The sequence below is a fragment of the Heliangelus exortis genome, chromosome 11 (genome assembly GCF_036169615.1).
Source record: "Heliangelus exortis chromosome 11, bHelExo1.hap1, whole genome shotgun sequence".
NCBI classification, from domain to species: domain Eukaryota; kingdom Metazoa; phylum Chordata; class Aves; order Apodiformes; family Trochilidae; genus Heliangelus; species Heliangelus exortis.
The window spans coordinates 3648028-3675262 of record NC_092432.1 but is presented as its reverse complement, the minus strand read 5'-3'; the positions used below and the strand labels follow the sequence as shown (position 1 = coordinate 3675262).

The window sequence follows — 27235 nt, the reverse complement described above, 5'->3', positions numbered from 1 at the left end:
ATATTATTATATTATTATTATTATATTATTGCACATGTCTCTGTCTTTCAGTATTTAGTGTGCAGTTTTCCCATGTGTTGGCGAAGGGAATAAATCCAGAAAATTTGGAATCAAGTTCACTGCTGGAAAATAGTGGAGGCTTTTCCTTGGACAGCTACAAATACAATTTTTCTTTGTATTATTGCAAGCTGACATAAGTTTCTGTTTGAAACTTATTATCATTCTCATTACTCTTACTGCTTTGTTTAATACATTTCTGAAATACTTGTGGTGTGTTCGTTTTGATTGTTTTTTTTTTTTTTAAAAGTACTGTGCTCCTGTGTGCCCATGCAGGTAATGTAAATCAGATTTTGGTGGCTGTAATTTGTTTCTGTCACTTAAGGAAGTAGGACTTTTCCTTTGTCAAGGTTACTACCCACTAGAGTTGTGCTTACTTTCAGAAATAAATGTGCATTGATCTTCATATCTGTCTGCCCATTTTCCTTTATTTGGGCAAAAGCTTGTGGATAATCTAGGTGAAAAGGCTTTGTCACTTCAGAATTTTACCCAAGTATGTTTGCAATGCAATGAGGATTTAGCAAAATTAAAACTTTGTGAATTACTAGCTATATATTGGGCACAGTGTTGTATCTTACATAGTTTTGTTGCTAGATGGAACGGAAACTATGCAGAAAACTGCAACTCTGATGTGATTAAGGATTAGAAAAAGGCTAAATCATTGCTCCCATGAGAAATCTAATGTGTGTTTGTCACTGGTGGTAACTTCCCATTTGAATGTTCAGAGCACACAGGAAAGGTGTCTTTTTCCTGCATGATTTACTCAGGTTTTATGCTTAGTGTCAAGATCCTGAGCTCATGGCAAACTTGTGTTTAGCTTTGAAAATCATCTTGTATGTTACTTGAAATGAAAGGGATGCTGTATTTCAGAGCTGGGTTGCCTCTGGCAAATGCGTTTCAAAGCCTGGTTTCTGGTGTCCATGGCAACCTGTGGAAAGGGAAGAGAGGCTGTCGCTGGGTGGACCTAGCTGGGAACAGACATGCAAACGGGAATTTGGAATTTGTTAAGTGAGAGAAGTGCTTGAGGTTGAAGAAAAAGGGAGACCTGAAACGAGAGGCAATAGTGGGTTGATTAAAGAGGGTGAAGCAGAGGTCATAAATGGGAAGTGGGTTGATGCATTTATGCCTAATAGAGCATGCTAACTTTAAAATACCTGAAAACAATGCCCAAAACTATAACGATGTTGGTGAAAATTGCTGTATTTTTGCCCAGTTCCCTTTGTGTGATGATGCATGGAGCAGATAATAGTGTTTCCCTGCTGCTGTTTCTTCCATTAGGTCATGGAAAACGTTGTGAATTTCTCTCACCTTGTATCCATATACATATATTGCATAACCCCACATTGTAGTCTCATCTATGAGCTCCTTATTCAAGTCACTGCACAGGCTTGCTCTTGAATATCTGTTTCATAAGGTGTAAGAGCTGAGTGAATGAGATAGGACTGTAGGAAGTGAGCGTGTTGTCTCACATAGAAGCTTTAAAATGGTGTGTTGGAGCAAAACTGTCATAGGAAAATTTTGAGAACATTACATTTGCCTAGGTGTTTGTCTAATGCAGTAGAATATACTGTGTTGTTATGCCTCTGCATAAATTTATACAAGATTATAATAAAATATGATATATATATATCATGTGTACAGTACACACTGGGTGTCCCTGTTTCTGGAAGAACAGTGTGTCACTGGATAGAGTAGAGGAGGACAGGATGGCTGGCCAGAGAATGGCTGAGAGCAGTGGTTGATAGGAATAGGCTTAAGTTTTGAGTAACATTAGCTGAAAGAAGATAGAATGAAGGCATAACAATTGGGACTAACATGAAGGGTAAAGATGACTTTGTTTACTGTCTCATATAATTAAATGTCTGTAGATACCAAGTATATGTGCAGAACCTGTTTTAAATAAAAAGGATGCATCTTCTACACTGAGCGTGTAACTAAGTTGTGGAACTCCTTGATTCTAGGTGCTAAAGCTTACATAGATTCAGAAGTAATATTCGTGGAATATCATTTTATAAACATCTTTAAATCCACATTGGTTCCCAGTGTAAAAATCAGGGAACGTGGGGAGAAGATGCTTCACAAATATTGCTTTTAAGTGATAAATGCCTATTCTATTCCTGTGTCTCCTTTACCCATCCTAGTGATACTTGCTAATAGCTGCAGATAAAATGTTGGACCACATGGATCTTGGGTCTCACATGTGGTGGCTATTTGTATGCACTAGCTGGGATGGTGAGTGCTTTTAAAAAGCAGAGGAAGGAATCTGGTAATTCTAGATGCAGAGAACTATTTCAATAATGTATGGTATATTTTAAATGAAGCCACACATGAAGAAGAAAACAAATTTAAAGTGCTGCTTATAGAGACCCTTTTATTAGGTATGTTCCAGGAATGCAAGAGAATTTTTGCAGAACGAAATTTAATGTGGTCATACCATGAGCTGAGGTTTGGAGGGGTTATTCTGTTTTGTTTCAGAGTGGTGCAGCTGACTTAAGACTGAATGTTTTATGAATTGAAGCTTAGAAGCCAGTGAATATTATTGGTGGATGGCTTTTTTTTGTTCTTTCGGGTTTTTTGGTTTTTAACAAAAAAGGTATAAATTGCTTTCAACGTAAAATAGTTGCTGTATGATGTTGGCTGTGTAGAGGCTTTTTCATCTGGCCATAGCTAGCTGTTAATAGCTTTTTAGCAGCTCTTTGGAAGATCTTTTTTTTCTTGAAGAAAATCAAAGCAATGCAACACTGAATGTTTTTAAGTATTTTGATGTATGAACCACGTCTAGTGCATATCCTTTTGACCAATGTCAGAGCATTATGTCTTACATAATCTTATGGTTGATTTGATCTTCAGTTCCATGGCATGGTGTTCCTAAATGCTGTTGGATGTTTTATGATGTTTTACCAAAGCAGTCTTTTGTTGACATCAGGTAAATAAAAAATGACATTCCTTCATTTTGCAATGTTCTTCCACCCCTTTTTTTTAATTCTTTTCTCCCGAGCTGCATCAGAATGTCATGGTTGTTTCCTCAGTGTAAATTGAATGTATTGTGAAGTGTAGCCTGTGACTAATTGCCTCTTGGTGTCCCTGTGTATTAGCTGCCTGATGGTGATGTGGCTGCACCACTTTCTACATATTGCCTCAAGGATATGGCATTGTGACACCCATGGTAAAATATTCAAGGCTTGATTTCAAAAGACATTTCAGGTTGGAAAGTTTGCAAGGTTGTGAGATAATCTTGTGGGTGGTTTTTCCCCTTTGATTTTAACGAATATTAGGTGGTAATAGACTAAGGTGTACTTACTTCAGTTCTATACATTCTGTCATCCAGTTGCTGCTCCAGAGGCTATTTGTTTTCAGTTCTGTTCTCCAGTTCTGTTGAATTAATGTCATCCTACAATTCAAGCAGTTTGTTTGGAATATAGCTTAGCAATTTTTTTTTTAAAACCAAAATGCATTTAGAGTGTTTTACAAGTCAGTTTGGTGCGTTAAGACCAGATTAAAATATTAGGAAGGCACACTGGCTTTTCAGGTTGCATGCACCCTTTTCTTTCTTAACAATTTACTAAGATAAAACAAGTGCTAGACTGGTAATAGGTTCTTGGTGAGTGTGTAACATGCAGGTTATACTAGAGAGACTGTGTGAATGTCTTAAGTATTCATTGGTGTCTTGGTAGCTGTGAAATAGTTCTGTTGGATAAATACTTTCTGTGGTCTTTGCCCCTTTTAATTAAAGATATTCCCTCTTTTCCTTCTCCCTACTGTTTCCCAATGAAGCTCCAGATACTTTCTTGGAAAATTAATTGTAATTCATTTTAGGAACAGAAACTGGATATTCTCATGGCTTTGTTTCATTATTGTGATGATAATTTTACAAAACTAAGGGGAAACACAATGTTGTTTCTCTATAAGGCTTCCTAAAACAATTAATGGAGTTTATCAAAATTTTGTGGGTAAACTTTTGAAACCTCAGATAACTCAAGGGCTAAAGCTTAGAGTGGTAAGCACCACCCACTTTCACAACTCTAAATTTTTAAGGCATCCAGTTTAAAGTATAGGAAATATTGGTCATAATACCTACAAACTACAGATTTAGAACTTAGCAAACTGGTTGGAGTTTGTTTAATTAAAACAACATATGTAGTATAATGCTTCACTAATGAAAAGAGGTGGTTCTTCACCAAAATTAATTTGTAAATTAATTTTTTCAAAATTTTATTTTTTAGGGGTTTATACGAAGAAGCAGGAACCTGTTCTCAAGCTGAAGACAAAGTAGACAAAAGAAGACGAAAGAAAACTGTATCATGTGTTAGAATACTGAAGAGTGAAATTTCTTGGATTAGTACATTTCTGGATTGCAAAGCAAAAGAAAGAAGAGGCTGAAAATGGGGAGAAAGAAAATACAGATCACAAGAATAATGGATGAACGGAACAGGCAGGTGAGAAACAAAGAGAAAAGAAACAAGTTGATCAATAATCACAAATGTCAGTGGAACCTTTGAATACATTCATCTTAATTCACTCTTCTAAAGCCAGGCTTTGTGTTCATGTATCTATAGATGCCATTACCAGAATAAAAATTAGGAGCATGTTTCACTGGTTTTACTACTGTTAGAGGGGAAAAGTGTTATTTGATATAATCAATTAATGCTTTTAATCAAATTCACTGTAAAACTGCTGTTCCTGTTTAAGGAGTACCTTAGTCTGTATTTCTGGAGAATTGTGTTGAAATAGACATCTTACTTGATCTTATAGCCACTAGGAACACTTAGCAATGAAGTATATTCCTTGTTAGAGATGTTTAATTCACCAGTCTTGAAAAACTGTCAGTCAAAAGGAAAGAACACTCAAAGTGCACTGCTTTATGGAAAGCTGCTTACTTGGTTGCTTTTGCCCTAGTAAAGAGGTGTCCTGTGAGCTTGAAAGGCACCAAAAGACACTCAGATCAGAAGCAGTGTTTCTTCTCAATTTCTAAATTGCTGCAGGAGATAGAAAATAAGATTTTAATTGGATATTGAACTTTCTAATGAGTTATCTTGAAGGAAAAGTTACGCAGGAACGAGTTAGGATCTTAAAGAAAAGTCATAGTAGGTCAAATGAAAGATGCCACTAGCCCAGTGTTCTTTGTCCAATGATGGTCATAAGCAAGTAAGTGTAGGCTAGAGATGCAGATGTTACACTGCTCTTCCAGCTTTTGACTATTCTTAGCTCAGGGATTTCCTGAGCTGGATGTGGTTTCCGTAGATTTAGTAACCATTAATGGATTTTTTTATTGTTGTTGTTTTCACTTCCCCCCACCAGTGGACTTGTTCACTTATCCTTTGAGTTGTTACGTAGTTGCAGCATTTACAACATTTTTTTGGCTAGGATTTCCTATAGGTCTGTTACCTGTTGTTTCAAGAAACACCTCTTCATTTATGCTTAGTCATGATTCTGCTGGTTGTTAAGCTCTTATATGAAGGAGGCAGCAGCCATTCCCTATCTAGGATGTCCAAACCTCTGCCTTGTTTTCTTTTCCCTTAAAGTAACTTTTTCAGGCTGAAGCACTCTATCTCACTTAGATATTTTAAGCTGTACTAAAACCTTCTATTTATTTATTCCACGCTTTTGTTTCCATTGTCATTGATTTTCCCTAAACTTTGAGTATTGCTACATTGTTTTTAGTGGCAAAGGGACCCAGAATTGCACAACGTTCAAGATGCACACAAAACATGGACTTATATAGTGGTGTATTAATGTTTGTTCTCTGTTCCCATCCTAGTATTTGATTTTCTTTTTTAACTTCTGAGCTGCCAACATGCTGTTTGGGTAGTGTCAGAATTCCATGAGACTCTCTTGCTGCTGACACATCAGCTCAGAGCCCATTGTTCTGTTTGTGAAATCAGGATTGTTTTTCTCCCTGTATCCCTTTAAAGCAGTGTAAACTCTGAGAAGACTATATATAGCAAGAAAAGTATTATTGGAGCTTGGGAGAAAGCCAAGTATTGTGTTTGAACAGCTTTAATCACACAGTGACTATATGTTGGATCTAGATAAATGTCTCAAGTACATGTAGTAAAAGTAGATGAATTAATAACTTCAGTTCTTTCAGATTTTGCTCTAGATCTTCAGGCACTTTGAAGAGATGGATATTGATCTCCTTCTCCCCTTTTTAAACTTATTTGCAGTAAGCTGGACAAGTGTGGGTTTATTCTTTTTGAAATACAAATGTAGTTATACCCTGAACTTTGGCATGTTTTTACTTTTTTTCAGACAGAGTTGGCACTTTTTGTTTGTTTGTTTCTGGCTGTTTTTTTGGCTAGCTGTTTTTTGGACTCTTCAGTGTCCAGGAAGTGGCTTTAGGCTCCAAGCTCTACTTTTAAAAAAGAAGATATGGCAACTCTAATTCTATTTTTAACTTGGAGATGGCAACACACAGCATATTGGCTGTAAAAAGCTCTAAAGAGGTAAACCAGCTCTTATTGAAACCAAATTTTGTATATTCAGAGGTATAGATGGTCTTTAACTCCACTGGTGCCCTGTGGTTTTGGTAGGTAGTGTGTAGCATTTTAACATACTAGAATTCCCTAATGCACATGATGTATGTTAGGTATTTGAGTTTTGGGACTTTTTTTTCATTGACCCAGATAAGGAAGGCATTTAGGGGTTGTTTTGCTGAGCAGAAAGTACAGTTCAGTTTATTCTGTCAGTTTTTCTACAGCATACATGACCTGGTTAGTAGGTCAATCATAAACATGCATGTGATGTCCTGTTTAGATGTTTAGTATGATGTTTACACTTTGTTTTGTATTTTTATTTTGAAAATAAGTGTAGAATGGTATAGAGGTTTGCATACAGAGCAAGTTGATACAGCTTCTAGGGGAAGAAATTATTATTATTATTTCTGATGGGACTGTATGTGAGCTCAAAACAGAATATATAGACCATTACTCTGGGGGATTGCAATTGTCATGAGACTGTCATTGTATTATTAATTAAGCAGTCTTATCTGCTTGCATGAGCTGTAGGACATTTATCTTCATTAAGCTGAAGAGAATAAAGTACAGTAAATTAGGTATCACAGGAGCTCAGTATTGCTGCCTTTGCTCTCCTTTTTTGCTAAGAAATATTAGAATAGTGCTAAGGAAACCTTTGGCCTGCAAGAAAGAAAGATATTTTTGGTTTTAGTGTGGTCCTAAATGGCAAGCAAAACAGAGAAATTTGCACGGATGATACTGGCTTTCTAATTTATGAAATGATAGGCTGTGTGCACTAAAGTAAGGCTTGGACTCCCATGGTAGTGGGGTTTCTGCTAAGCACTGTCCAAACACGAAGTGAGAAATCTGTGTTAGCAGAGAATCTCACAAATGAAACAGCTTGATGGAAGGTCAGAAAGGTAACATTTCAGTAGAGAAGTTAAGATCCCTTGCCCAGGATTCTTAGTGGACCTAAACCTGCAGTCTTTTCATTTAATGACTTCTCAAAGTAATGTAGCACACACACATCTTGTTTGTGATGTGTTTTTCCTGAAAAAAACCTGAAGTATATGTCTGTACTTCCTCATATTTGGGTAATAATCTCTTGACTGTCATATAATGGGAGTATCTAGAATAAAATCACAATTTTCAGGGTTGGAGGGGACCTTTGAGATCATCTAGTTCCAATAACAACAGCTGCTTAAAAAAAAACCAGCCCACCATTTCCCCAAATCACCAGAAGGACCCAGACAATGTAATTCTTCATGTCCTACCTCAGATCTGATAATTACCAAGTGTTCTGAAAGAAGGTATGTGCCAAGTCACAGCATTACTAGGAGACATACACAAGATCTGTTTTCAAGAAGTGGCAGTATTATATGTGGATAGTGTAATCTCTACTTGCATTTGAGAAAAGTACAGCCCAGTAAAACCAACATTTGTGCTTGGTTTACTTGCTGGATTGATAACTGAAATAAAAATACCAACAGAAGATGCATTAAGGTAGTCTGTCAGGTTTTTTGTATCTTATCTCACTAATGTATTGGAATTGTTAAACAGTAAGTAGATAAAAAGGTCTGCTTCCCCTAGTTGAACCTTGAGTATGTTGCAGTGCCCTTACATAAAGTGGTTTCAGAGATAGTGCTGTATCTTAATGGAGCTTCTCACCAAATACGTTTTTAAAGGGTTAATACAGCTGACATTCCTTATTTTTGTTTTTCTGGGTCTTCTGTTTATGATCTCCGTTCCTTCTTTGACTAAGTGTTAGTGACTATATTTTCAAAAATCATAGGCACGCTGCATTTTTAGTTAAAACATTTTATTTTATTTTTTAATATTTTTGTATGGATGTGGATATTGTTTTGTAGCTGGAGAGCAGTCTCCACTGTCCCTTTGCAAACATTTGTGGTGCTGTGTACATGGTGTTGTTAGTACATCTGTCTGCATCCCTCTGAGGCTATTTTATGTGGTATAAAGGGTAGTATGTATTTTGTATTATGGATGGTATTAAAAAGTAATATGTGTGAGATGCTTATTTCAGGAAAGAATGCCTTGAGGTTTGTATACACAGAATTTTCCCATCCATCTTCCAAAAACTTGATGTACGTTTATGCAAATCAACACGTTAGACTGTAGACACCCATAAAAGAGATTTTATTTGTTTCTTGTGCTTTACATCATTCCTAGCTTGCAAAAGACTTCCCACTTGTCTGTTAAACATGTAGGGCATCCAGGTCACCTGCCTGTCAGTGAGCCATGTACTTTGAATTGTAATATGGGGGTGTGAATATGGCCATAGGCAGAGGTGTTCCATTCAGCACTGAGGCTCAGATTGAAAGGCTAGCTCCCAAAATAGCATCTTTGTTTAAAAGGTCTCAGCACATTGACTTCCTACTAGTAGAATGAGTGCCTTTTTGAGACACTGAAGAGGATGTAAGTTAAAAATACTGTCTTAAGAGAAATTGCCTTTAGCATCAGACAAATGTTGAATTCAGCTTGAAGTTAGATATGTTGATGCTCCTAGTTAACTGACAGAAATCTGATAGAATTAATATATTTTCAAAACTTTTTTGTAATTTGTGGTAATTTTTATTACTGTCTTCTCCCCTTCCCCAGCAGGCAAATGGCACCTTTGTGATGTTCTGTCATGTATTTATTTCCTGACAGCAGTTCTAATTGGACAACATGATTCTTTGGTCATGCTCCCAAGTGGCAAAACCCAAAAGTATTAAGTGAATCTGATCAGGTGGCTTGATAGCAAAAAAACAAAATACAAGAAAACCTCCCAAAATAGACAAAACCCCCCAAACAAACAAAAATGAATATATTTTTTTAACTTTGCATTATTAGAAATCATATTACATAGTAACAGTGTTGCTTCTATTACTGTTGTTGTCTTTGATTTTATTAGAATTAAGGTTGTAAGTAACTTGAGTAAACCAGATAGAGAAAAACTAACCAGCACAGAAGAATATACTGTGATACCTGGTAGGTCAGTGTTAGTTGAACAGAAGGAAAGGCACTTAGAGAGGATTCTGCAAACTTTTAACTCATCTTGGTAGCAATGCACCCTCCTCTTGGTAGTCATGTATCAGTGGAACAGCTGAAGGGGATGTACTTGTTTAGTTTAATCTAATACAGAGCACTGGCCCTGAAAGTGGCACCCAGATATTACAAGCAGTTCTTTTCTGAAGCTCATACATATATTCAGTTATGTCACTTGTTAGTGTTAGGAATAAATAGTGTAGGCTCAATTGGTATATTCCTTGAATGCTTGATTATAGTCCTTCAAACCCTTGGCATATGTTTAAAAAATTATTATTGTTCTTTCTTCTCTAGGTCACCTTTACAAAGAGGAAGTTTGGATTAATGAAGAAGGCATATGAGTTGAGTGTACTCTGTGACTGTGAAATTGCACTCATCATTTTTAACAGCTCTAACAAACTCTTTCAGTATGCCAGCACTGATATGGACAAAGTTCTTCTTAAATACACAGAATACAACGAACCCCATGAAAGCAGAACCAACTCAGATATTGTTGAGGTAACAATTTGAAGATACATCAGTTTTCTTATCTCTGTAATATTTCAAATATAGAGTATTGAAAGATATTTTAAACAAATATATTTAATAACTTGAAAAGCATGTCATAAAATATAAAGTACTGCTTTTAGTCTGCTGTACCTAATGCAAGAAGTTGTCTTTATAGCCATGTTGTTTACCCATCTGCCCCCCACCCCCTGCCAGTTTCTGGGAAACACGTTTGAGTTCAACCACATCTGGCAATGGAAATCGAGGTGTGAAAGATGGTTGTTTTTCTGTGGGAAGGAGGGGAGAAGCATTCACAGTTTTCATGGAAATAAATCAATTGGATGGAGAATAAGGTCCAAAGAATGCCCTCAGGCTAAAAACCAGTTATGATTTGTCCCTTTTCTCTTCTGCTGAGGAAGTAGCTGCTTTACTAGTCAAATGTTGCATACAGCTCAAATCAGCCTGTGCTGCCCCTTGTTCAGCCAAAAAAAACAAATACAAAAAGTTAATCTGTGGAGCAAATGAAGGTAATTAAATTTGTTGTCCAGTCACTCTGTATGTCAGTTAAAGCATAGCAGTAGAATGACTGCAATTTCTGCAGTAATAGAATGGCACTGATATATTTACTTGGAGGTATTGGTTTCATCTACTTTTATTATGCTTGTGCTTTAAATAGAATCTTATTCCAGTACATAATTTCTAAATTAGGTGCAGTAGAAATCAAGGATTTTCTTGGCAATTGGAGCCTTTCTGTACTGTAACTGCATTTCAGATAAGTCATGTCTCCTGTAGTCCTGTAAATAGACCAAAACAGGTGGCTCACTTAAGTGCTTAATTTAAATTCTGAAGTTGTCTTCTGAACAAATGCCTTGCTTTTTAGGAATGATTTAGGAATAGTGATGAGCCTTGTATAGCTGAAGAGTCTATTGCCAAGGGGATCACAAGGTACAGGGAGGATACAGCTGATCTTTTAAAGAAGTTTTCAAGCAGAAACCAGACTGACAAAATTGAGAGACAAATGCCTTTTATTTCCCTCGGAGAAGATTCTGTGCTAATTTGTCAACTGCCTTTTATGACCTGAAAGAAAACCTCCCCAACTTCTGTCTTCAGTGTTGAGTACTAATGAGAGGGATAATACAAGCTTTGAAGAGTTGAAAGAGTATTACTTAGTCACTGGATTACTCTAAATAAAGAAGAGCCACTGTAGAGGAAGGGAAAACCTAATTCTTTCAAGATGAGGTTTTGGTTGTCACATGTGAATCTGAGATAGGGATACAAGCAAGTCAGCCACGCTGAGTTTTCTTTTGCATCTAAGGGCTCTTTGTGTTATGACATGTGGTAGTACTGCATTTTCTCATGTGGAGGAAGAACCTCTTCCAAAATACTGTACAAGGCTTCTGGGTTTTTTTTCTTTATTGGTGGTGTTGGGTTATTTTATCAGTGTCAAGCATTTGACCCCTGGCAACTACATTAAAATAGTGCAGTTAGTATCCAAGTGCATATGTGGTTTCTATTCTGGGGGAACATGCAAGGACTCATCTGCAGAATCTTTTTAATTTTCTTCTGTAGGTGTATTGTAGTGTGGGATTGGGGACTTCAACTCTCAGTTTTCATACATAGTATAATTTAGACTGTATCTTCCAGTCTCTTCAGATTAGCCCTGTGTGCTCTTCAGTCTGCTTGAAATGTTTTTGTTCTTTCTTAGGAAAAAGTTACTTAGAGAGGGGAGTGTATACCTTTTTACAGGGAAGATACATGCTTTACTCTTCTGGCTGTCTTCTAGATAGGAAAGTTAAATTGATGGATGAGATACATACAGTCTCAATATATGTAAGGTAGAGTGATGATTTGCTTGGATTCCAGGAAAAAAAATGTACAATATTTCAGAGAGACATGGCAGTTTGTTTTTTTTTTTTTTTTTTTAAACTGATGGCATTTAAGGCTTGCCCTGCCTTTGTGGTAACTTTGTTGCCTATTAGCTATTATTGTTCAGGCAATTAAGAGATCCATTCATGGTTGGGTTTGGATAGTTTTCTTCCCACTGTAAGTAAATAATGTCTTTAATTTAGAAAAGCATTAATTTTCGGTGGAAAAGTCTGTGGAGAATTATGGACTTTTTTGCTTTGCAACTGATTCAGTGGGGAACAGGATGTGCTTTGGAGCAAATGCAGTGTCAGGTAGAGATGGGGGACAAGTAAGACTCCTGTATTTAAGCAGAAGCAAGTTCCCAAAAGCCCACTGCTAATTTCACCAGTGATGGATGCTTGTGGCATGATGGAGAAGTTAAAGCACCAGCTTTTTGGAAATGTTCTGAAAGAACAACATAGAATAATTTCTCTGTATATGGCCCTGTAGAATACAATTTTAACAAGGAAAAACTAATGAAAAAAACCCTAAAAGTCTGTCAAATATATGGAAACCGATTTAGAATGAATAAATCAATTTTATGGAGATAGAGCTGCTGTATATACCTTAGTTAACATTTTAGTAATTCCCTTGACTCCTTGAATATGACAGATGATATTTATTTTGATGTAGGCTTATTGTGAAACTAGTCTTGACCCACTGTGTTCCTGATCTGCATGACAGGAGGGATTTTTTTGCTGTGCTAGGAGGGAAGCTGATTCTACGGAGCTCAGAAGCTGTACGAGGGAAGAAACAAATCCACCCTAACTTATTTTCAGTACTGGGTAGATGGCAATGTTGTACATGATTAAGTGAAATTGATGAGCCATCTTCCCCTTATAGTTGCCTCCTGTTCAATTTTGGCATAAGAATTGCTTTCATATGCCCACAGCTTGGTATCTTCTGTTGCTGCTGGAACGTTTGCATGAAAACATAGTAGGAGGGAGAGCACTGTCATCTTAAATGAATACTGGATTATTTTTTATACATGCCCTTATGTCTTTGACTGTACACGTTACTGTAGATGTGGATGCTCTGTTGCTGTCCTGTACCTACTCTTCTCTAATGTTTTAGTTTCTTCTCTATATTTTCATTAGTCCCAGTTTCCTTTTTAATTTCTGTTAATATTTGCTTGTCCCTACCCTCTCTTTTTTAGCTCAGGAGAGGCTAAGTGTAATTTTTCCTTTAAACTTAATGGAAGAAAAAATGTATCTTCTGTTGAAATTCCAAAATAACCTTTTCATATTATTTGAGAAATATAGATTAGAATTTTAAAAAAATTGGATGGTTCTTGCTCTTGAAGTATGTGATCCTTTTGACATCAAATGGGAGAGGTTTTGTTCTGTTGTACATTAAGCTTTCACTTCTCTTATTTTTTTCATCATTACGTGAGTGAAGGCTCTTGCACAGGTTAGATCCACCCCATAGGAATACTGAAAAAAGTTAAGTTTCCCTCCATTGTGAGCTTTGAATTCTTGAAATATTAGAATCATGTATTTAGTTTTACAAAGCTGTAATGGCACAGTTACAGATTGTTACACCAAAGCACTGCCTATGATTTGGAGGCCTTGGTCTAGGTTGAGCTTTGATACATTAATGTTCATGAATTTTTTTTTCTGTAACACATTTTGGCAAGTAATTATTTTTTCTTGTGAAGAAATAGCAGAGTAGTTCTGCAGAGTAAAATGGGGAGAATTTCAGTTTGTGTCAGGTTTCTGTGTCCATATGGCCAACAGAATGTTTTAATGTATGAAAGACAATTTGAAACTTTGAGCTTTCAGCCTTTTGTGAACCGAAGGAAAAGGGAAATGAATTAGACACTCATGTTCAATCTTCTTTAGTGTAGGGGTTGTTAAGATTATTAGAGATTATATACAAGGTCACACTTCCACATTGGGACTTTCTGTCCCTCAAGAGGACCTCAGAAAGCAGCAGTTGTTCCTTTTCTTCCAGTTTCACTCTTTATGGGAGTCAAGGGCTGAAGACAAACTCTCTTTTGTCAGTTTAGCTCAGCTCTTGATCTCCTTTCCCCATTTTGATGTTTCTTGAGTCATACAGCAAAAGAGGGCTTATTTTACCCACATGTGGCAATGTGTGGGTTGTGCATGTTCCATCATATCACCTCATCAGACTGCAGTGACTGGATTTTTAGAAGCCTGTCTAAAATGTGACCTACTTTGCTGGTTGGCATCTGTACCCATGAGAATTTCAGATAGGTGTCAGTTAATGAGCCTCCTCTGTGCTGTTTAATGCTGTTTTCAGTTAAGTTTAGTGTGCTGTGTAAGGCTTAATTTATACCCCAAATATTGACACCTGTCCTTGAAATATGCAATAAGTTGTAATAAAAATTTTAACTAACAAGTACTTAAAGATTGCCCTGAACTCTAAACATACTCATCCTTGTGAAAAGATTGCTCTGTTGGAATAATCAGAATTGCTTTTTGGTGTAAGGTACAGGAAGTGATTTGGATATTTGGATTCAATTTCTTAACCTGGGAAAATCTGGCTGTATTAAGAAGTAATGTTTATGTGCCTTGGTGTGACAGTGACCATGTCATCCTTTTGACAGAAAGAAGACAGAAAGCAGGTAAATAAATGTACCTGCTGGTGCTTACAGCAATCTAAGCAAGCCAGTTTAAATGACAGAAGCCCTACTCAATGCATCAGCTCGTGTTCAAATCCCAAGCAGGCACTCTTTCTCTGCCTTTTCACAAAATTTTAATGAAGAGCTGCTAGAAGAGCAATGTGTGTTCTTTAGTCACAGGCGTGTGTCGTATCAAATACGTGGCTGTCAGCTCCTTGCTTTGAGTAAGCAGGGAGAGCTCATCTGCACGTGTAGAGCCAGCAGCATAAAGAAGCAGATGCATCTCCACAGCCAGATGGAGCATATGCCAAGAGACAAGTGTAACAGTGTGAGGAAGATAAACAGAAAAGTTGGTGTTGAAACACTGTGTTTATAAACCAAAAGCATTGTGGTTTTGTTTTTTATTTAGTTTTCTCCTCATCCCCAGCATGGCTTCTTTGCCAGGCTGTGGATTACCAACATGTCTTTTGAACGGCTGTTGATGTGCAGGGGGGTTGGAACTAGATGATCTTTAAGGTCCCTTCCAACCCAGCTCATTCTGTGATGCACTACAGTAGTTTGTTGACCAGAGGATGTTAGGGTATTTTGGTAGCACATGAATTGGCTCATAGCTTCCTTTTTAAAAAAAATGTAGGGTGAACTTCATATGAAATTAAAGAACTGAAATTGTATCACTATCCATGGATGCCCACATAAAATTGCACGTGAAAGATATTCAGTTAATTGATCTTATTTCCTTCTTGGTGAATACCTGGTGTGTCCAATCTAGATGTGCTCTTTGGAGGGGAAAGAAAGAAAGAAAAAATTAAAAAGCTGATAAAAGAATACATAAGAATAGTGTCATGTTTGGACCATTTGCTTTTGTTTCCAGATAGCAGGGGCCACACTGGAAATAAATGGTATGCACGTGTGGAAGAAGCTTAAAATTTATTTCAGGGAAGTAAGGAAATGACTTCGTAATCTGCTCATGATGCTGGGAAAATGTAGGCACTATTGGACTTGATTTGCTAAATGATTATGTAAATGTAATTATACTGCATATAACATTTCAAATAATTTGAGACTGCATACAAATGCCTTTGAGACATTTTATGGAGATGATTGAGGAGGATTTATGTATGTTTAAGGGCTAAAATCACTTTTAGCCTACCTTAAAAAGAGATAAAATGGATAAAAACTGAAAGTGGTCTAGAATATGAGTAATCAGAAATTGAGATGTATAAAAAATACACATATATATGTGTACATAAAAATATGCATGTATGTATGTAGCTTGAATCTTTTTCCTGTTTCCTAGTACGAGTATTTTCTGTAAAACTGTCTTTCATACAGGTTACTCTTTGGGATTTTATTTCTCTTTGAGATTTCAGAAAAAAACAGCTTGCTTGAAAAGTTTAGAATGTGGTCAAGGTAGAAAATATTAATTTAAAATACGTCAGAAGACACCACTCTATTGTACTGAGCAGAAGAGTTACCACTTATAATGGTGTCTCCATCTGTTCTCTTCCTTTCTCTTTATTTTTTTTTTTTTTTACTTAGGAGATTAAGTTCAGATAATTCCAAAAGTTCTTTTATTTGAGCTATTTACTGTTATCATTAATTTGTCCATTTTTGTATTTGGTGATACTGTTCTATTTCAGAATATTATTTTATTTCTTTGGCTGTCTTGAAATTACTTTGGGTATTCTGGTGACTCAAATTTAAAATTTTTTTTTTTTTTTACATCTTTGTCTAGAATGCATCTTTTATATCTAGTGTTTGAGATGTCTTGCTAATAATACTTCTGGTTAGCTGTTACATTACCACTGGTCATTTTATGTAGCTCCAACTCAGATTTCTCTCTGTCCTGTGACAGTTACATGGGTGAGATTATCTTAAAGCTCTGAAACATTTGCTGTGATGTTCTCCTTATTTCTTTTTAAGAGACTAACAGAAAAAGCTAATTACTTCATTGGTGAATGACAATTTACTTGGTTGTGTGTCAGTAGAATCTCAAATCAGATCAGGTGGCTCTTCAGAAAGCTTTGCTGCTGGGAGGACACAGAACTGTGAATCTGGGTCAAATACTAGGAGAGGATTTTTCTGTGTGACGCCCGTGTATTGAAAACTTTGCAGAAGCAGCTCTGCTGATAGGTGATGTGAGAGCATTTTGAAACACAGAGAGCTTGAGTTAGTCATAATAGTAGGCTTTTTCTTTGAGAATGTTTATTCCCTATTTATGTTTATCTCCACTTTAAAGTGGAATTACTCAGAGTTTTGAGAAATTCTTTAAGGCACCATCTTGCATCTGAGATTGCTTGGCCCATGAGGGTTTGTTGGAGCAGTTCCTGTATCCTGTTCTCTTATTTGGCATCTGCCTTTAGAAGCAAAGTGTGATTAAGGCTCCATGTTTATTTGTTTGTAGTACAGACTTGGATAACACATTCCAAAACATTAAAACTTATGAAAACATCTAGATTTTTTAATATTGCATATTGCTTCTGCCTTTGGTAAATAACACACTTTTCATTATCTTGGGAGTCTGTTTTTTAGTATTTATTTAAATAGGTGCTGCTGATCAGCTACATAAAAACAAAGATTCTCCTTTGTTACAGATGCCTGTATTTATTTCCCAGCTGTGCAAGTGATGTTTCTCCAACTGATTCTGCAGTGTGTTTGGAGAATGTTTTTATTTTTTGACTTTATAGGGCAAACACACAAACTTCAGTTCTCACACCCACGGCTTGGGAAATGCATAGCAAAGATCTGGTTCTGGATTTAGCTCCTTGGGAGATGTTGTGTTAAGTAGGATGGAAGATTGACTCCAAGAAAATCTGTAGCAGCTCACTGTTAATGCTGGATTTCACGCAGGCAGGCACAGAAAGAACTTGTTGATAAAAGTTCCTCAAGCTGTGCTGGTCTCGTATTCTGCAGTCCTTGTGTTGCTGCAGAATTTGGTGCTTTTCTGTCAGAATTTTGAAATTCTGACAGTTTGAAGAGTGTATTTTTACTTTACAGTTTCGAAGTGAGGACCATGGCATCTGTTAATCAGGAGTGAGTGACTTTACACAAGCTGTGCATGGAAGGAACAGACCCCAGAAAAATATATTTCCTGGAACTACAGTAAAATAAATAACTTATTTCTGGGGATAGTCCTGATTTTGACTTTCTAGTTCATGGGTTTGGTAGTGTCTTCAGCTGACAACCCTGCCAATCTGCCAGTGTTTAACCACCTTGCAGAAGTGCTGGCTTCTTGATCATTGCTGTTCATCACCCAGTATTGTAGCATAAACTGTCAAAAAGGAAGGATAGCATCAACTCTAGGATACTTCACTCCTAGTTGCCTTTAGAACCTGAGCACATTTACACGCTGTGTTGTTTGAGAAGTCTCTAATACTTCAATAATTGTTATGTTGGAGCCTTAAATTAATGGTGCTACTGCAGGAGAGGGCTGGGGGAGTCTCTAGCCTCAGAAAAATTAACCTAGATCTTCATGCTGTCATAAAACCTCCCAGTCATGTAACTGACATTTGGGTGTGATGGGACATAAAATCATTTGATGGAGGTTGTGATTTGTTCATTGCCAGTGTTGTACTGGAAGTAGTGTGGCCCATCTAGGCTGTAATACTCTCAAGGCTCACCTGAACAAAGGACTTCATGGTGATCCTTTCACCTGGTGTGTTTTGCATAGTAATTGTTCCTGAATAAAGGAAGTATTTATGGCAGTAGCTCTTGTGGTACAGACCTACAAATCTCCTAACAGCCCTTATTATATCATATAATTCTTCATAATACTTAAAATCTGTACACGTGCAGTGTTAATGTCTTTGTGACTTCCCAGGGATAGTTATCTCATCTTGTTAATGTCCTATCAGTGATGTAGCAGTTCACGTGGGAGCATACGTGCCCATGTGCCTGTAATTTATGGCATAGACTATGTGATGCTAGCTCAGTTAGTTAAATTGGCAATAGTGTGGATTGTAATACTTAAATAATGTTTTACTGGAATAATTTATCAGTTTTATCAGGCATGCTAGAGTCAGTCTTTATCCAGGTCTAGGACGAATCATCCCTGTCTTGCTTTATCCAGTACTGACAGGAATTACAAGTGACAGAGTAAATGTCACTCCTGGTTCATTGTCACACCTTTGCTTTCTAGGTACCACCTTTGATTGCCTCCCTACCCCAACCTTCCTGGCCCCTCTGCCTTTGATTTCCTGTCCCCATTTCAGGTTAGGTAAGGGCAGTGTTCAAAGAGGAGCTCTGGCTTTTGAGGAATTCACGTTAAGTGAAGGTTATACAAGGAAAAACTTCAGTATTTTTCTTTGACACCTAGCTGGGAAGTTCAGTATTCAAAACATGAGTTGTGACATATTTATTATAGCTTTGTGTCTTGAAGTCCTACATTCTAATTATTTTAATTCAGTAAAAAGAGATGTATCAGCTTGTATCCTACTTCCTCATTTCTGGGGAGAGTTGCTGCTTCCTATTGTATGTACTTCTGCCTCAGCTGGCATTTTCATGTACCTGCTTTCAGTTGTCCCAGAAAATTTGCTTATTTTGGCTTTGTTTGGTTTTCAGTTTTGTTTTTTGTGTTGTCTTTTGCGGGTTTTTGTGGGGTAAATATTATGCAGAAATGTTATGAACTTGCACACGCACCACAGCTGTTTGGAGTGCACACTTTTGCTCAGGCATACTTCTAGCTATTTTTCTACACAGTTGGACACTTTTTCAGGTGAAACAAAATGGCAGTTCCACACGAAAATAAAAGTTAACTGAAGCTTGTTCTGATAGGCATTTGTATAGCCACTTCCCATTATTTTATACATTAATCATATTTTAAAAATTTTATAGATCCCTAGTATCCACTGAATGTTTTCTTTGAGAGTAGTTGCTATTTGTGTTGTAATTACTGTCTTGATAATACAAAGTTATCTTGAGTACCAAGACTTGGGAATAGTTTCTGTTACCCTTTCCAATTTTCAAGCTGTAAGGTGACATTCAGGATGAGAAATGTTTGAAGTGGCAATACTACATAGGCAGGTAGACCAAAAGAAACCCATTCTTTTTATATCACTGAATTGTACTCAGAGTTTAGAAAATTTTCCTTGGCCAACTGTGAGTAGGAGATAATATTTTTACCAAAGAACTTCTAAAAGATTCTGAAGGATACTGTGCAGATGGGTTGCAACACTTGGAAACTTTTAATGTTCCATATGGCTTATCTGCAATATACTGTTGCTGAGAGGAGACATTGTCAGCTGCTGCTGTTGCTGGTCTTGTATTTTAACTATTGCAGGTATGTGAAGAGGTGTATGTCAGAGGATGTGAGTGTACATATTTGTTGTCACTTGAGTAAGGATTGAAAAAAAGCATTTATTTACCATAAAATAGCTTTTCAAACATTCCAACATAGAACTGTGTTTTGCTTGCTTTTGCCATTTGTTTTCTCTGTTGCAGATTAGATTCTGTGAAAGGACTGTAAAGTATATTTAATTTCTATGCTAAAGTAATCAGTATAGAATATTTTTTGCTTTTTGGAGATAAATATTGATGAATATCTACTTTGTTGTTAGTTTTTAAGAAAAAGTTTGAATAAGATTGACTTAGAATGGCAATTTAGCCCTTTTTAATAGGAAAATCTAGTTGATGGTACTTTCTATAAAAAAGATAAAATGAAAGTCTGCTCAGTAGTATAAAATTTAATAATTAGTATATTGCATAGAAAGTGAAGCAAAGACATGCATCAAATATCAGACATGGAGAGCTTGGCTTAGATTTCACTGTGGAAACAGTATTCTCAGTGTCAGTGGATTCCTGATCATTCTGAGTCTTCAGAAGTTCATTTAGGAATGAACAAGTTGTCTTGTTTGTAGGTCAACAACTGCATTATAAAGTCCACAGTTTACAGGTAGTGTTTCTCAAAAATCACAAATAAAAGTAAGGAGCTTCCCTTCCTACACCTTCTAGTTCATTGTATAATACTGTGGGGGTAAAAAGAGAGGGCTTTATAGCCCATAAAATTGTTGTTCTGTAATAATTGCTTGTGGTTTAGTCAAAGTAATGTTTCACAGCAATGATATTTAAAGCTAGACTTGGAACTTCATACCATATCACATCTAAAAACCCCTTGTGTGTGGTTTTTTTGTTGTTGTTGTTGGGTTGTTTTTTTTAATATAAAGGAGAGTTTGAATCCTGAGTGCCATCTTTATCATATCTTGGAGGAATTTGACAGCTCGCTTTCATGTTTGGCAAGCTAGGGATAAATGTTAAAATTTGCCAGATACTGGAAGTGCTCCAGCATTTGAAACAAGACTGTGCCTTTTCTTGGAGTGGTATGTAGCAGGGACACAGATAAAATTTCAAGCCATGAACATTTTTTATCTGTAAATGACAAAGACCTTTGTCTAAAACTTAACATGGCAGAGCATTGCCGAAGGGGATTTTATTTGTATTTTATGGCCTACTGCTGAGAAGACTTGTAATTGTTTTGTTTGTAAAGCTCTGGTAATTAATCCTAAAACACCTCCTTTTCCTACTATACTATCAAATTTGGCCAATTGATATAATCATTGTAGAGAACTTTGTTCAAGTAGTGGACTCAATTTTTGATGTCTGTGTATTTTTCCGTAATATAAATAATTTCCTTTTGAAATACCACTACTAACTGAGCACAAGTGTGGGAAATATTACTTAAGTAAGCTAAAGGCATAGAGTATGCCAGTTTTTCAGATTTGACTTTATGTTCATGGTTTTTGTTAGCCTACCAGAGAGATAAGGCATTGTTTTTAAAGAAGTTAAGCTCCCCAGGTTGCTTAGCTCATGGAAATGTCTGCCATAATCTCGTTTGACCTCCTGTGCACAACACTGAAGTTTTGAAAGCTGCTTTACTGTGCTGCTTTGGGATGTTTGTATTTATCACCATAACTAGAATGTGGAATTCCAACTGACAGCAAAGCAAAATGTCATTTAAAGTTTATTGGGTGTACGAAGAGGAATAATACTAGGGCTAAACCTAAGTAGCCTATAATCAAAAGAATGGAAAACAGCTTCCTAATTAAATCTGCAGATGCTTCAGTCGTTGAAGTAGAAAATAATAAGAGGCTGAGAAAATTCTGTAAAATTTGTCAGGTTTACATAAAATAATCTGATGCGTCCAGTACTGAGAACAAAGAAATTCAAGCCTGCAGAAGTAGTTTTGTTGAACTCAAAACACTGTTCCTGAGTTAAATTATGTGGTTTTTCTCTGGCTGTTCACTTTTGACATAATACACTGCACTTGAGATTCACTCCCACTTGTAGTGCAGACACTGATAAAATTTGTATACCCAGCACTGCAGGCTGCAAGCTCCAACTTTGCAGAACCATGTTGTTACTGTAGAGAAAAGAAATAGAAATGATGATAGGTCTAAAGCCAGACAGACCTGCAGGACGTTTAAAAAATATAAATCACTTTCAGTGATGAAGAATATTCCTCAGATACTTGAATATGCTTTATACAAAATAGGAGAGAAATTGCCATATGTAAAGGATAAGACACCGTAGCATTTTTTTTAGGGAAGTGAAATGTTTTGCTATTAAAGAAGAAAAATCTGGTTTTAGCTTCAGCTTCTTGGCAGTAGCATGGAACAGGAAGGAAATAATGGAACAGTTGTCATGCTTTCAGCAGGACTTCTTGCTGTATGTAAAGTCTGTAGTGGGACGTGTAGTTCTTGCCAGCTGAAATCCCTCTCTACTGTGTGAAGGGAACTGAACTGCATTAAAGGAGTGTGCCCTGCTTTCTCTCACTGAAGTATCACATAGCAAGAATGAAAAGTGGGTGGCAGTCTGGTGCTGTGACTTCTGTTTGTCCTTCATTTTGTGAATATCTCAGAAGAAAGGTGTGGCTTTTTAAGGAGGGTGTGGTGGCCAAGGTGGTGGTGGCCATCAGTGGTGGCCAGGGCAATGGTTTGCTGCTGAGGGAAAGGCCAGGCCATTCCTTCTGCCTGAGATGGTCCTCAGGCTGTTGGAAAATCACCTTATTCCTGCTACAGTTGCAAAAAAACCCAGCAAAAAATACCTTAAATATAGAATGGCCAACAAAAATTTTCTGTCATTTTAGTCAGGAAAAATGACATCTTGCAGGCTTGAGCTAACATCAGATTTGGCATAGGGGTGGTCTCTAGGATGCTGCACTTTCTGTGGCAGTAGATGGTTACTGTCAGTCAGGTTGTCAAACTGCTCCCACAGAGATTTCAGCAGTTCCATTAAAGCATGGATCTCTGTAATCATCTGCACAGTGACTGTGAGGCTGATCCTGGAGGCTGTGGGATGGCTCAATAACTCTTGGTTATCCTTGGGTCTCTATTTTAGGAATTATTTTCCTTTGTTCCTGAACACTGATAGGAAAAGCACTGCTGCAGCCCGGGCTGATGGCACTGGCTTTTGCATTTTATTGGTGTGACTGCAAGTTCACAATCTTTTGCCTCAATAATCTTGCAGTTATTCCCATCACAGATGACAGACTGATGCTCAGTCCTGTCCTTCCTGCACAGAGCTGTGGGGGTGCTTGGTGACTGCATCTGTGGGTGAGGAGCCTTTGAAATCTGGTGCAAGTGGCAGCATTGTCCTCTCTGTCTCCAGTTGCATGGCAGCTCTCTAGAGCATCAGGAAAGTGTATAACTGGTTATCCTTTTGATAACCATGGTGTACGTGCCTACCAGAGCAGCAGTAATATTAGGAAGTACATGTGGAGCCTTTCCATTACTTTCTGCCTGAGGAATTCTTACACTTCTTGAAATTACAATTCTTTTCAAGTCTTTTCTCCAAAGTTGTGCTCTTTCACAGCTTCCCTGTGCTCTGACTGCAACAGCAGAAGCAGAACTAACCACAGTGGAAGATCTACCTTTTCCAGGGGAAATAACATCTTACTTCAACGTAACCAAATTTTGAAAATGTTTTTTCCTCATCATTTGAGATGAAACACCAACAAAAATCCTGTTTGGCCAGCTCAGGTAGCAAGTTCAAAAATAGAGCTGTTAACATGATACATGGTAGTATTGATAGCAACAACCATTTCCTTTTTGTGTAATATTACAAGAAACCTGACACTGAAAGTGTTTTGAATGAACTGACAGGTTTTTTGCACTTCATAATGCTTCTTACATGGAGGTCATCCTGCTTCTTTGGTTTAAGGCAGAAAAATACTATTTCCTGAGGTGACAGTGAACATAATCAAGTTCTCTACAGCTTTTCCAGGGCTGGTAAGGAGCCCAGATTACTAATATCAGAAGTCTTGGCTTTTTAACCACACTCAGTCAGTTCAAAACAATGCTGTTTGTACTCTTTTTAACTATTAACAACATGTCCTGTGTCCTTTCAGAGTCAGATGTAAAAAACAGGATCTTTCATGGGGAGGAGGACAGTTGGGGGTTGTCACTTCATCTCTGGGAGCACTAATGTGTGTTTATTAGTTGAGTTGCTGCTTTCCAGAACTGCTGTTGATCAGCGTATTGAGTTTTTGTGAGAAAAGCTGCATGCAGCTGGGCTGGAACAAGCTTTGGAGAAGGTGGTGACTTGATTTCATGCTGTGGAGACTCAGCAGGCTTAAAGCCTCCAGCATTTTGTGTTTCTTGGGTTTAGTGGAAGGAAGCTTATGCTAGGATAATTACACTGATGATTGAATATCATCTTTGCTTCCTTATGCATCATACAATAAATAATCTTACTGTATTTTTGTGCTCTTTGGTGTCTGCATTACTGGTTTCAGTAGAATTCGTCTTGAATTGTAGAGAGGAGCTCATTATTTTTTCTTGTTTCTTGGAGAAGGCATTATTGTGTTCCTTAGATGCTTCTTGCCATGCCATGATTCTGTTCTTAAATTAGCAAAATGCATTGCAATTAAAAAGTACTTTGCATATGTGTGGAGAAGTTCTGTAAAATATGGGGCTTTTGTGCCATGTGCTTGAATGTAATCTTTAAACCTGTCATAGCTAGTACACTTGTTCTCATACAAGATTTTCTAAGCTCTGCCATTAAAGAAAAAAGAAAAAAAAGTACTTTGTCTCCTCATTTGGTCAATCCAATCTCCTATTAAAGCTTTACAGTCTCAGATACCGAAGGCACAATACAGTACATTGACAAACATATGGGAACAATTTCCAGTAATTTATTTAAGTCTTAGAGGAAGTAGAAAAACTAAAAATAATTTTAGTCTCTTGTTATAGTAAGAAAAATGATCATCTGTATTTATTAGCCTCAACTGCAAAGTTCTGATTTTATTCTAAACAAGATTGTGTGTTGCAGCAGAGGGAAAACCTGCCTTCGTGTTAGACAAATATTCTTTAGTCTCACCAATTGGTGTTTGTTTTCTCTGCCCCTCCTATCCTCAGAGTTAATAAAACTTCAGTCTCGGTGAAGCAGCTGAAGGGAGGGCAAGGTATTTACCGCAAAGGAGGGAAACAACAAATTTTAGGTATGGAGAATCTGGAGGGTGGAGTCACACTTGTTTATGGAGTTTGACTTTCCTGGGTCCCTGCAGAGAGCTTCCCAGTGCCCTTTGTGTTCCCCAGGCAGGGCTCTGTTATCTCTCCCCACTCCACGGGCTGTGAGAAAGCTGAGGCCGTGCTGTCTCGCGTAGGCTTCGCCTGACCCTGTCAACAGATGACAACATTCCAGCCGTGAGGACGAGCCACCCAGCAGAAATGTTTTACTATTATGTTACTGGGCAATGATAACGTTGGCAGTCTTTTTATGGTTAGGTCCTCAAAGTGGCAGTTCACTTCAGTGATAAGGAGACAGAGCTTTGGATATCAGACCCAGACTTATTATCTCTAACACTGTGGCTTAAATCCTTCTACAATGACAGGAACCCCATCTGGAGTGAAGGTTTCCAGAATCTTAAACGGGAGATACTGAGGCATTTTCCTTCCTCATGAGTCAAAGCAGACTTAACCCCATTGTTATCAAAAATAAAAATAACTGGTCACCAAGAGGAAGGATGCATTTTTATATTTAACTAAGTGGCTTTGTTTGTATTAGAACAAGTTGGAGTATGATTTTCAGGCAGATCTGGGAGGATGAATTGCCAGCGTAATGCTGAAAAGCTTTCACTTGATTGTTTTAGAAAATTGAAAAAAGCAGTAATGAAGGTTCTGTGTTGCAGTACCTAAAATCGCTGTAGTATTTTTCTCGAAGGATGTGAACCAGACAGTATCTGTACTTCTTGCAAGATGTTTCTTTAGAGCATCTAAATACAGCTGCAGTCACGTCTTGGGCACTGCACACGCACGTTGACTCTGCACACCCTGTAATGACATTTGCATTCTATTTACAGAATTCAGAGGGTTGCAAGGGTTAAGTGTAATCCAGATTACGCAGTGTTAACATTTTCCCTCCTGATATCAAAGTGTAGAAGACTGGCAGGCTGACTTGTTAGGAAGGGCTGGGAGAGGGATAACAGGCTCCGACCTTGAGAGGCCCAGCAGCCAGTCCTTGTATGGCCAAGTCCATATACGTGTCCAGCTGATTGGTTAGAGGAGCAGGATCCATGCTGTGACAGGTGTTGGGGAGAGCTACACCTGTTTCCCCATATGCTGATTTAGGGATTACATTTTTGTGGGAGTTCCAGATACTGTGTGGGATACTCGGAGCAAGCCAAGAAACTTGAGAGGGAATTACAGCTTCTGGTCACCAGTGGTATTAAAGAATTTCAGACAGTGTAATTGAATTTTCAAGTACTCTTTAAAGCTGAAGTAGAAATAGTCAATATTTTGCTTCTATATGAACAGTAGAGAAAGTCTTGTGTGCTTTTTATTGTACTAAAAATCAGTTGATAGCACTCTTAAGAAAAAATGCTGATGAATTATATAGTCCAAACTAAAACAGTGTGATTTTTTTGTGGGGTTTGTTTGTTTGCTTGTTTGGGGGTTTTTTGCTTGCTTTTTTTTTTTTAATTAGAAATCCAATATGCTGTGGAAACTTCTTAGCATCTGTAGGAAAACAAATGCAGTTTCTTTGTGGTGCTGAGAATGCCAGCCTACAGGCTTCAGATCTGCAGGGTTTTTAGTGTAAAATTAATAGAATATAAATAATTTCACACAAAAAGAAGCACACAGCTCTCCTTAATGCCTGTGTAGTCCTACTGCTGTCTTATGCACTGCTAATGTGTATCTGTTTAAAAATTTATATTGCTTTCCTTTTGAAACTTTTAAAAAATGTTAAAGATTTTTCCATAGCTAGCATTTTAAATCTTGGTTTGTTATAAATGAGAACTTGCAAAGAAAGATTTCTGACTGTGGAATAGGTGAAAAAGAACAAGGAATACAAATATTTCTTAAAACTACAAGACCAGTAGTTTCACATCCTTTCTTTTGGTAGCTTATTTGCAATGTGTAGATTGGAGACAAGTTTGTTTTTTTTTTCCAGGGGATGTTGATGTGATTTCTCCATCAGAAAACAGGAAGTAGCCCAAGAAAGCAGTTGCATCGAGTTAGTCTAAAGGAAATCTGAAAAAGCTTATATTTAGCAAACTAAGTCATTTTAGAGAGAGATTATGTAATTTCTTTTTATATTTTTTTGCAGTTCTTGTTATCATGCAGGATGACAGAAGTGGAGGAAAATCCTGCCTTTATAATCTACTGAGACCAAGTGTTACATATGTTAATCGACTGCATATGTTACATATGTTAATCAACTGAAGATTTAAGCCACTTTGTTTGTCAGAGTTAAGCTATATACTCTTTAAAAT

The 27235-nt window shown here is 37.2% G+C and overlaps 1 protein-coding gene across 6 annotated transcripts in view; it reads left to right on the top strand.

Moving 5' to 3' along the window:
* The window catches only part of MEF2A (myocyte enhancer factor 2A), an 80035-nt gene that overhangs the window by 28472 nt on the left and 24328 nt on the right, over window positions 1-27235 (top strand). For all 6 annotated transcript variants that reach the window (XM_071754235.1, XM_071754233.1, XM_071754236.1 and 3 more), the window contains exons 2-3: window positions 4281-4493; window positions 9849-10052. In XM_071754235.1, the coding sequence (XP_071610336.1) occupies window positions 4440-4493; window positions 9849-10052 (258 nt within the window). In that variant the 5' untranslated portion in view covers window positions 4281-4439. The remainder of the gene's footprint in view (window positions 1-4280; window positions 4494-9848; window positions 10053-27235) is intronic.